Source organism: Anolis sagrei, chromosome 2, assembly GCF_037176765.1.
Source record: "Anolis sagrei isolate rAnoSag1 chromosome 2, rAnoSag1.mat, whole genome shotgun sequence".
NCBI lineage: Eukaryota > Metazoa > Chordata > Lepidosauria > Squamata > Dactyloidae > Anolis > Anolis sagrei.
This window is the reverse complement of record NC_090022.1, coordinates 69,732,902-69,745,052: the sequence shown is the minus strand read 5'-3', so window position 1 is coordinate 69,745,052 and position 12,151 is coordinate 69,732,902. Positions and strand designations below refer to the sequence as shown.

General features: G+C 41.5%; 1 protein-coding gene across 1 annotated transcript; it reads left to right on the top strand.

The window, feature by feature from the left end:
* The first annotated feature begins 2,055 nt into the window (after positions 1 to 2,055).
* On the top strand, positions 2,056 to 10,572 carry LOC132766683 (kelch-like protein 6). The gene is made up of 4 exons (XM_060761001.2): positions 2,056 to 2,220; positions 5,277 to 5,355; positions 7,820 to 8,047; positions 8,916 to 10,572. The coding sequence occupies exons 1-4, from the start codon at positions 2,136 to 2,138 to the stop codon at positions 10,363 to 10,365; spliced, it is 1,842 nt and encodes a 613-aa protein (XP_060616984.2). The 5' UTR covers positions 2,056 to 2,135; the 3' UTR covers positions 10,366 to 10,572.
* Positions 10,573 to 12,151: the final 1,579 nt, after the last annotated feature.

Here is a 12,151-nt window from a genome sequence, read left to right as displayed (position 1 = left end):
TTTTATTGTGCTGTTTGTGTTGTGCTTTGGTTTTTTATTTCATTGTAATGCACTGTTGGGCTTGGCTTCATGTAAGCTGTCCCGAGTCCCTGCTGGGGAGATACTGGCAGGATATAAATAAAGATTATTATTATTATTATTATTATTATTATTATTATTATTATTATGTTTTAGCTCTGATCGGATGACCACCCTCTATTCTGAAGGGCTGCCAGGAGAAGCTCTTCTTTTTGAACTTATTTGAAGAGATACCCAGTCCAAGATAGGGAATCTAAGGAAGGAGCTGTTATTCATCAGCCATTAGCATTCAGCAGAGTCAGTAGGAGCACAGCTCACCAAGCCACCCAGTTTTCCCAGCTTAAAGAGTTATTGTCATCCTGTATAAAAAAAATTCAAAAAAATTAAAAGAGTCTATATATATAAACCAGCATATGCACACGTCCTCAGTTTGTCCCATTGCTTCTAACGTATATTGTGAGCTGACTGGTACACATCCTTACCACCTATATAACCCAATGGAGTGGATATGAGTCATTGTCATATACGTATTAATACTTTATCCTGGAATTTTTTTACACAGCATTATACAAACATCTGTCAGGGGTGATTTGAATGCAATATTCCTGCTTCTTGGCAGGGGGTTGGACTGGATGGCCCATGAGGTCTCTTCCAACTCTTTGATTCTATGATTCTATGATTCTATGAACAGGATCTCCCTTTTTCTAGAACTTGGTAACTGGGTGGTATTTTTTTCATTTTATTTTAAAAAATGATCCCCGAATAGTAAAAGACACACTATCTAAAGGGATTATGAATGAAAGAGGAGACAGTGTAGCACCTGCTTTGGGATGTTCAGCTCATCAACTGAGCTGACAGTCTCTCAAAATATGTCTTTTTAGCCACCCTCCCTTCCCAATATGCAAATAAGAAATAGGCACTGTACAATAGTAACATCCCATTGGCTGCTGCTTGTCTGTCTCTAGGTTTGCAGTCATAATGGGAGGTCATACTGTCCTGGGGGGTTAGGGTTGTTCTTATGCTCTGTATTTCAGACTTTTGCCACAATGGCCCTTGGTTTCACCAACTACCAGCAACCAAACACTCAACGTCAACACCTTTCCTTAAGTGAAACCATCTCATACTATGCTGTGTGCAGCACTGGACCTTTCTTCCACTGGTTTGGGGAGTTGCATCTGTGTCAAGATTTGTTACCAGCTCTTTAATACCTCAAAAGGATTACTAAACAACAAACCCCTGTCTCAGGTACAGGTGCCATCTTGAAGCCAGATCTTAAAAGTGGAATAGTCAAACAGACAGTCATTTGAACATCAATGAGGAATAACATGGTAGAAAGAGGAGACAGGATCTGTGAATCTCTGAGACATTGAAGAAATTGAATTGTGCATAGAACATAAAAAACTGCATTCTGCCAGGTCAGACTATTTCTCCATCTAAGTCAGTACTATTTAGACTACCAGTATCTTTCCATGGTCTTGGGAAGGGGTCTTTTCTATCACTCATTTCACCATCCTATTATTTTGAAATGGAGATGCAAGACCTTGAACTTATTGCCATCTACATACAAAATATGTGCTTTGCCTTGGCGGTATGTTGCCTCCCCTTTCTTGAGCTACAAGGACAGGAAGATGGCTATCTAAAACAGCATACAGAGACAGTAAAGCATTCCTGTTCAATGGAATATTATTCCTGAATTCCTCTGAGAAGATGACAACTGGAAGAAGCAAGAAAAGATTTGGTCAGATCTCAAGCGATTTTTTGGTCAGCAAAAATGATCATTGTCCATGTTGTTCAGACTTATAAGATATGTTTTGTTGTTCTTGTTGTTGCTCTTGGTTTCGTGTTCCTTCAAATCATTTCCAAAAGATGTCATTGAAACTCCTCCAGGTTTCCAATATGTTATATAACAATAGGATAGCAAAGCTTAGCAGGGTATATTTGGCCAGATATTATTGCAACTGTGAATCATCAGTATTCTAACTCACCTGAGATGGCTAATGCAACCCTTTTTCAAATTATAGGATCTCTTGCACTCTCTTCTCCTCCAGAAATGACCGGTTAATGAATCTCAGAGAAGGCATCCTTTTTTTGGAGATTCTTGAATCTACAGGTGGATTATGGATACCAAAAAGGGCCAAGATGATGACGAAGAGAATGACACAAATACGAGGCCTAACTCTTTGGGACATTACACAACTCAGGGTAAGTTCTGTGCAGAACACATCAATAGAAGGTGCTCTTCAATACACATCCAGATTCTGTTTGTTCAAGACTTTTCCTCCTGGCTCTCAGGGGGTGCCAAATCTATAAATCTGACTAATTAGGCTTCATCGTAATGTAAATATGTAGAGGTTGGCTTTACCAGAGCACAGGAGACTCTTTCACATGAAACAATTATAGTGATATGATTTTACTATAACTGCTATGGCAACATACTATGGAATTATTGGAGTTGTGGTAGAGAGAAGAGGTATTTAGAGTTCTCAGCCAGAGGAAATAATACCTCACCAAACTACAAAGGATTCCACAGGATAAAGCCATGACAGTTAAGGTGATTATTTTGTTCATTTGTATCCTGCCTTTCACTCAATAATGAGACTCAAGGCAGGTAACAGAATATTTAAAAACAGTATTGATTAAAAACTATACATTTGCTGTTAGAAGAGGAGCAAGGAGAGAGCTATCCTAGTGTCCTCCGGGAGGGAAATCCAAAGATTGAGAGCAGCTACCAAGAAGGCCCTGTCCCTTGTTGCCCTGAAATGAGCCTGACAAGGTGGTGGGGCAGATAAGACATTATCTCCAAAAGACCATAGTGCTCAATGGACTGATAAAGTGATATGTAGTCCTTCATATCCAACCCATATAGGCCTTTATAGATCATCATCAGTGCTTTGAATTGTGTCTAGAAATGGACTGGCAGCAAGTGGAACTGTTGAAACAAAGACATTGTGTGTCCCCGTATTCCAGCCCCAGTTAGCACTCTGGCTACAGCTCTTTGGGCCAGCTGAGGTTTCTTGAGCACTTTTCAAAGGTAGACTCAAAGGTAGAATGCATCCCAGTAATCCAAATGTGATGTGACCAAGACATGTATTATCATGATCAGATCCAACTTCTCCAAGAATGGGTACTGTTGGCACACTAAAGTTAACAATGCCTAACCCAAGGCCTCCAGGCTTAGGGCTGCATCTTGGAATTCCCACAAGCTGTGAATCTGCATTTTCAAAGGGAGTGTAACCCCATTTGCACAGGCCGATTCCATATTTTCAGATCTGTCTTTTGAGCATCCTTGTTTGATTTGGATTAAGCTTCATTCACACTCATCCATTCCACTATAAGGGGCAGGCAATGGTTTAGCAGAGAAACAGCCTCTTTGGAATTAGGTGGAAAGGAGTAATAGGGTTTGGTTTCATCAGCATACTGACCACATCTGACCACAAATTTCATGCACCTCTTCCAGTAGTTTCATATGGGCATTAAATATCATAGGACACAACTGTGAGGAACTCCACAGGCCAACAGCCAAGGAATTGAACAAGAATCCTTCAGAAAAGGACAGAGTCACTGTAGAACACCATCTCAGAGAGATGATTGAGAATAATACCATGGGCGATGGTAGCAAAAACCACTGAAAGTTTCAGCAAAGCTATCCTATGTCCAGTTCTCTGCTTAGATCATTCATGAAGGCAGGCAAAGCTGTCTCCATCTCATAACCAGGCCTGAAACCAGACTGAAATGGTTCTACATAATTTGTCTCATCAAAGTACTCTTCTTATTGCTAAATCAGCACACACTCCAATATCTTGCCCTAAAATGGGGTGTTGGAGAATGGCCCATAGTTACCTGGTATAGGAGGATCCAAGAATCCCCCCTCCCCCAAAAGCGTCCTTCAGGCAAGATGAGATCATGCCTTGTTATAGAAATGCATTCATCGCTTCCTTTAGCCATTCAGCCAGTCCTGTGCCCTGTTTAATAAACCAGGAAGGGCGAGTGTCTAGGACACGAATGGTGGATCTTATCTCTCCAAGGAACCTATCCACAGGCTGAACAAATTGAACAGTATCCATTAACACTGGTCAAGCAGGAGCCAAGCTTACATCCACTAGAACTATATCAATGTTGGTGCATCTAAGTCAGAGCAATTCCAAATGATTTTAACTGCAAAATGTTGGGCAAATTCTTTACAGTGGACTGTTGAGTAGCTTGGACCAGACTGCAACAGATCCTTGACCACTCAAAAGAGGGGTCTTCTGGTTGTTTCTGTGGGGATGCAGAAATGTTAGCAATACATTTTGTTACCTTTATTGCCCCACCATCAGTTTTCAATTAAACTTAACTAGTTTTCAGTTGGAATCACTCTGAATTTTCTGCCACTGTCACTCTAATTTCTGTCTCACTTGTTGCATTGCTGGCAAAGAACAAGAGACTGGTTTAGCCCCACTTCATGAAAATAAGTGCTTAGGATTAATTGGGTGTCCACCAGCCTGGTCATTTGCCCATTCCAGAGATCAACTACTGCTTCAAAAGGATTGCAGGAAACTTCCCCAAGAACTAGCAGGAATCCATCTAGATTCTTAAAAATCCTAGGTACATCATCCTAATGGGTCTCCACTCCTACAAAGGTTCTGAGTCCCAGCAAGTCAAAATCTGACCAAGAGGTGATCTGACTATGACAATGTAACAGTAGACAGTTTCTTCATTTTCAGACCTCCTTCATCTCCTCTGTAGAGAAAACAAGTTCTGGAGTGTGTCTGGTTGCATGAGTGAATGTAGATACCATATGGGACAGATCCATGGTTGTCATGGCAGACATACGTCCTGAGCCACATTAAGCAGGGAAGCTTCAGTATTTATGTTGAAGTCTCCCAACATCACAGGCTGTAGGGACTTCAACACTACTCCGAAGACCACCTTGGCCAGCTCAGGAAAAGAGACTGTTGAGCAGCAGTATGGGCAGTACACACACACACACACAAATCTAAATGTTCCCAACTAACAACTTTAATATAATAAAAGGAGATTAAAATGATAAATAGAATCCATAAAATTTCTGGCAAGAACATCACATTTCCTGAACCTAACATATCCAGTTGAATAGAAAAAGTCTCAAAATGTGTTTTAAACAAGAATAGCACTGATAATAGGAGGTCCAGTGTTATCTTTATGTCTTTCTGGAACAACTAGTTGGCCAGATCTATTGCCCTAGTAGTTTCTAAATCAAGATGTTACACAAATTTAGTATGGTCTCTCCATCCATACAGGCGTAAGGAAGCTTTACGAGAACCATCAGCTTTGTGATGCCACCTTGGTAGCTGAAGGAAGGAATTTCCCATGTCACCGGTGAGTTGCTGGCTTTTGCTGTTTTGCTATCTTATTTGGTGAATATTGGCCTGATAGGACATGCCATGCCCTTAACTTCTCCAAGGAAGTGCTTTGCTTAGGAAGAAGAGTTGCCTACCCAAGAGCAGGGTGAACACAGCAGCACAAAAATGGTCCTGTTTTGAGAGAGTGTCATAATCACCGAAATGTCACATAACTATCTTTGTCACAATGGATCCCTCCAGATCATTTCTCTTAATAAGCCAATGATTCTGTTCCTGTACTAGCCATGAGCCTGTAAAAGCTTAAACTTTGTAATTCTTTGTTTGACACAAGCACAATTTTTATTTTCTATTTTTTATAAAAACTTTTTTTTGCTAAGATTAGCACAAATCCTGGTCTCGGTAATTCTAGATGATGTTCATACAAATTACAGTTTATAATTAAGGTTTATAGAGGTTTATAAAAATTATGCATATTGTGGGGAAAGTGGATAGATTTTTTTCCCTTCTCTTAATAATAGAACTCAAGATCATTCAATAAAACAGATTGGCAGGAGATTAAGGACTGGCAGAACAAAGCACTTCCTCACACAACACATAATTAATTTATGGATTTAATTGCCATCCAATATGGTGATGACCACAGCATTAGATGATATTTAAAAAGGATTAGAAAAATTCATGAAGAATAAGACTATCAATTGCTTAAAGCTCTGAAAAGTTCCTTGAGGATTCTGGGAATATATCTATGTGAATCCTCCAGCCAATTTATTTATTTATTTATTTATTTATTTAAAAGTTTTGTATACCGACCTTCTCATCTCTCTTGAGGGACTCAGACCAACCATAATATCACATACAATCAATAAAACATCATAATGTTTTTCATTACAGTAAAACATTAAAACAGCAATTACAATGGCTATGTTCACTGTTGAGAGGGAGATTTTGGGAACTGTAGTTCCAAAATTGAATGTCATAGCCACTGACTATGGTAGTCAAAGGATGCCAACATTTCTATTCACCAGTCAACTTTACTTTTGCAGGCATAACATTACAAGTACACAGGCGTACATCTATATAATGATACACCTGTTTGGATTCCTAGTAGCAGCATGTCAGATACACGACATGCTTAGAAAGTTGTACTCTCCCATCTAGCCGTGTAACTCAAGGAGTGTATCCTACAGTGGTCAGGTGATGGTTCCCAAGTGGGGAAGAGGACAATGCCTTTCTATTGTTTTTCTTCAGCATGTAATACTCTTGAAACCTTTTAAATAAGGAACATGTCTGTAGATATTTTACTAGATTCTGGGCCTCATAGTAAAAGCTCAGTACCTCTACTCACATAAAAAAGGGATCTTTACCTGATCAAGGATTCAAAGCACAGGCATGTTAGTCTGGAATATGAATATGCACCTTAGAGACTGTGAGAACATGGTAGCATAAATTCTTGCAGAATAAATATGCTTCCTCAAGTGAATGGAGTGAAAGATGTTCAAGGATAGACTCTACATGGCTGATATGACCTGTAGAGGAATGTGCACTGGGAGTGAAGTGTACGTTAGGCCCACACTTGTATTCCTTCCTATATATTCTTGACATTTCTCACCCCTTAGCAGATGTTCAGGTTACCTAACCCAGAGGAGTACTAGTACATTAGAGCCCCCCCCCCCCCCCCCAGTTCTGATGGTGGTTTGCGAAAAGGCCTTACTGGTGCATTATTTAAACTGTTATGTTTATTCATATCATGATCCGATCACCATACTCAATATATCCCATATGCATGGGGGTATTGAGGTAATGATACAAAAGGTTTGCTAGGCTAGACCCTCTTTCACTCGGACTCAGCCCCCCCCCAAACTCAGCCCCCCCCCCGAAACCCCCCCTGAAAAAAATCACCCCCCCCCCCAAAACGAAATCCTGGCTACGGGCCTGACCTGAGCAGTAAACATTTCTGTTTATGGAGAAGAACAGTCAGATCTATCAAGTTCATTTTCTCCCAATCATTCAGTTTAATTTTAATCACTTTCAGTTATTTATTATCTTAATTTTTCTGTCCAGTTTCTGAATTAATCTATGCACTTTTTAAGGTGGGCATGAATGCTTACACATTTTTTGTGCATTATCATATACAAATATATGTATTTACATTAATACTTCTGCCTGAGAAAAATTTTGCAAGCCATATTCTTTTATTTAATCCATATTGTTTGTGAGGTTTACCGAGAGACCCATGTAGTTGAAGAAATGCATTCCAAAATTAAAATAAATTGCAATGTTAAGGGCTTTAAATGTATGCTTTTGTTTGCATATTCAGGAAGAGTGATGCTAGATAGTTTCATATTCAAATGCAAACTGAATGAGTTTCTCCCTGTCCCACTTTAGCTGGATTACATGAATTTGGGGATTTTAGGATGTTTATAATTAGCATGAGCTCAAGTTATGTTTTGATGTAGTTTCTTTCCTGACTCTCTTTATAGGGCATTGTTGGCCTCATTCAGCCCTTACTTCTATGCCATGTTCACCAGGCCCTTTAGAGAATACTGGGAAAGGCATGTTGTGTTTGAAGAAATGAATGCTTCCATCCTCCAGGGAATTCTAAATTATATCTACACTGGGGAATTATTGCTCACACCAGAGACTGCTCAAGATCTCTTCACAGCAGCTAGCAGACTTGTCATCCTCCCATTATTGGAGATTATTGGCAGGTAAGTCAGGATTGTGGTTTGTAACATGAAGAAGGGGTATATTTTTGGAAGCTGCAGGAGAAATCTTTGAAATATATGGATATCCTTGTAGGAGAAATACCATCTCTATAGGATGTGCTTTGTCCTTGTGGGCAATATGCCTTGAAGTTATATGGCTAACCTTCCAGGGGACAATGAACCAAGCATTAAAACAACAACAACAACAACAACAACAACAACAACAACAGATAACAAAAACCCAGATTTCTTCCTCTTAAATTTCTTAATTTGAAACTGTTTTTTTCTGGGGAGCAAGGTCTCTAGCTTTTACCAGATTTTAAAAGAGATCTGTGATTTCTTAAAAGTGAAGTTCTTTCTCTAGACCTCTTTCAGTTAAAACGTCAAGTGAAGAGGGGACGGTGAGGGTTTGTCTCTCAGAAGGCTATGAATGAGTCCTCTTTTAGGATCTAAGGTGACATAGAAAATTGCTGGGAGTTAGAGGGATATATCATCTCTACAAGGAACCTTGGAAGACCACAGCTCCCTGCTGCTCAGACACACATAGTCCAAACAAAACTAAAATGATGTGTGGGTGCTGGGGTGGGTGGGGATGGGGACTATCCTGCTAGGTTTATGAGGTGTCCATTGTACAGATGCAAGCATTCATAATCTCATGCAAACTATCTTGGTTTTCAGGGTTTAACAAAAGATACACCTTCATGATTTTCAGAAACCTTGGCAACTTCATTGCCATGGTCACAATGTGGTATTTTATGCAAAGAAAGATAAATAAGCATGCTAGTGAGTGTGCTCAGACCTTCAACTTCTGGGATGTAAGATTTTTCAGCAGCACCTTGTTGACTCCCATTTCTTTTCACTCCTTCCCCAGATTCTTGGCCAACAGCATTTCTATGGACAGCAGCCTAGGGACATATGCTTTGGCATATACTCACAACCACCAAGCGTTGCTCCGTGTGGCTGCACGCCACATTTTCTTGAACTTTGAGCCTCTTTCTGCACACAAGGCCTTCCCAGGCCTGGATCTTAGCACAGTGATCAGCATTATTTCGTCAGACAAACTTCTGGTCTCCTCAGAATTGACTGTCTACCATGCCGTGCAGCACTGGGTAAGGTCCCAACCAGCTGAGCATCTGACACTGATCAAAAACCTAATGAAACAAGTCCGCCTTCCACTTCTTACTTCTGAGGAGGTTGCTACTGTTCAGCAAGATATTATTGCAGAGTATGGACATGCACACTTGCAGTGGGAGCAACTGGATGGAGTCGGGAGACTCCTAAAGAGTGGGGGTCTCAGGCATGGCATGTATGATGACTGGATTGTGAGCTTGGGCCTCTTTGTAAGCAACATGCAAGGAGGCGTGGTTGAACGTCTGAAAACTCACTTCCTAGGGTTCAATCTACAGATGGAAAGTTGGGAGGAGATCCCACCCTTAATGTATCTTGACTCCTCTGGTTTTTTGTCTGTGGGGCACAAGCTCTATGTCTCTGGGGGACAAAGGCTTAATGGATCAGTATTAGGTAATCTGCATGAGTTTGATGCACTTACAGGTCAATGGATTCAGCTGCCATCCATGTCTATACCCCGCCGAGAACATGGCTTTCTAGCATGCAAGCAGAAACTTTATGCACTCGGGGGACGAAGTGGAAGAAATGTGCTTGATTCTGCAGAAAGCTTTGACTTGGTACAGAAGTTCTGGTCTCCCATAGCCAGCCTACCCTTTGCAGTCAGTCATTTTGCTTCTGCCACCCTGAAGAACAAGCTCTATCTAATTGGAGGATTCTCTCACACGAGGGCAAGTGGACTTGCTCACCGTGGCATCCTGATTTACAATACAAACTTAGACATGTGGAACCAGGTGCCCCTGGCTTTTCAGTGTTACAAATCAACAGCAGTGACCATGGACAATGGGATTTTTGTCATTGGTGGACTAGTTGAGGAGAGCAGTCGACGGGAGACACCCGGCACTGTAATCCGAGCTCTGATCTCCGGCACCCATAAGTGCTTTTTCCTCAGCAAAGATGGTACTGTGAGCCATGATGTTGCTATCCCAGAGCTCCCCATCCTGGTCTTGCCACCTTGTGCAGTGCAGTGGCAGCGGAGAATTCATGTACTGGTAGGAAATACAATTTACCAGTGGAAGCCAGGAGAGCTCAGTTGGACCAGAAGTCGAAAAAGTGCTCCCAACACAAGGGTGACATTCTTGACTGTAGTTAATGGTGTGATGCTGAGGGTGCCAAAGAAAACTCTGCAGCCCCTTTTACGAGATGCCTCTGCAGCATTGACAGCAGTTTGGGTAGCTGATCAGCAGCCTTACTGATGCTCTCCATTTCCAGGTCACTTCCTCAGCCTTTTGTTGGCACCCAAAGGAGGGATTTTATCGTACCAAGCTGTTCCCTTTGAGATCATCATTTCCAATTTCTTTAAGATTTGAATACACTTAAATTACATGCTTCTTATAGCACTTGAGATGGGTGTCTGTGGCTGAGATCAATTGCCTGGCTGCTGAATAAATTTGTTCCTACCACTCACATGTCTCTTGATGTTGCAAATAAGCACCTGAGTAAACTCCCTACACTTTGCCCATTGGTCTTGCAGTGTCTTCTGTCTCAGCCAATGTGTTCTTTCTCTTCATTCATGTCATCAGAACCTGCACACATCCACATTAACCTGTAATCAGTGCTTCATCTTCTTTCTTATACTATGTTATTTACTCTGCTCCTGCTTCAAAAGAATTGACATGAAAGCTCATTGATCTCAATCTCTATTTATCTTGTACACATATCTTTTTCAAGGCCTACAGACAACCTACCACTTCTAACCTTGTTTCTTAGCATGCAAAGCAAATGCTAGAGCCAGAAAATGTGAAAAGGCAGAAACGAAAGATTACAGCAGCTGTGGAGAAGGGGTCACTGGAAGGTAGAGGCAGGTAATAAACCTTTCTTTCACAATATTAATTTATCTGTACATCCATATTAATTTTGTTATACAGTATATTTTGCTTTTATTCCACGGAGCTCAAGAAGCTATACATTAATCCCCTCCTCTCATTTTATCATCACAACAAGCCATGATGTCAGGTAGATGAAGGAAAAATTACACTGACTTTTCTGTCCTGCGTTCTGTTTTCTCTGTCTCAAATATTCTCTCAAGTTTCACAATTAACAAAAACAAATGACTTTTTTTCTTTAGCATTAAATACTGGGTCAGAACTGTATGTACTAGTGTTGACGATTGCATATTGACTTGTTTGGTCAATTAAAGTGATGGGGTGGGACTAGGGTAAGAAAAAATAACAAAAAGTAGCAGCTCACACTTCCTTCCTTTTTCTTCTTCCCTTTCTTTGAATTTATATCTTTGTTCAGCCAAAAGACTACTGGGATGAGGATGATATTTATATGCTGCTTTCTGTCTCTTAAAGGAGATTCAAAACAGCTTATAAAATATTTTCTCATCAGTTTACATGCTCCTATGTCTTGTGCACCTGGCATCTTATTACTACAAACCAGGAATAGCAACAATAAATGCAGGAACAAATGTGGCTCTATGGGCCCACAGTCAGTCAGCCATACTGCCAGTTAGTTCTCCTGAGCACATTCTTGGTTGGAAAAAGTGGCAAAGACTGCGAGGAGCGACGGCTGCAACATCAATCAGCCGGATCGACAGGAAAGGGGAGAGTGGAGACGGGCTGCTGTTATCTGGATGCTGCTCCCCGGGCCGCTGTTGTCGGGCCCACACTGCCTCCTCCCTCCCTCTCTTCCTGGCCCCCTCCACTCATCCCAGCCCTGCCTCACTCTCCCTTGCCTTCCCCAGACGCCAGACACCATTGGAGGAGGAGAGCTAGCGTTTCCACCGGGGCAGCCATCCGGTCACCTGGGCTGCTGAGGCCGCTGGGCCCTCTATCACCTACCCCTGCGGGGGTTTTCTACTGTCGGCCCCCCGGGGGGGGGGCTTCTCCTCGCGGTCTGTGCTGCCTGCCGCCTCGCGGCCTGTGTTGCAGGCCCTCCGGGCGACAGAAGGGACAGAAGGGAGAACCTTTGGTAATAGTGCTGTGTAGACTGTTGATAACTGTGTAGGAATAACAATAACACCAACTAACATCATAG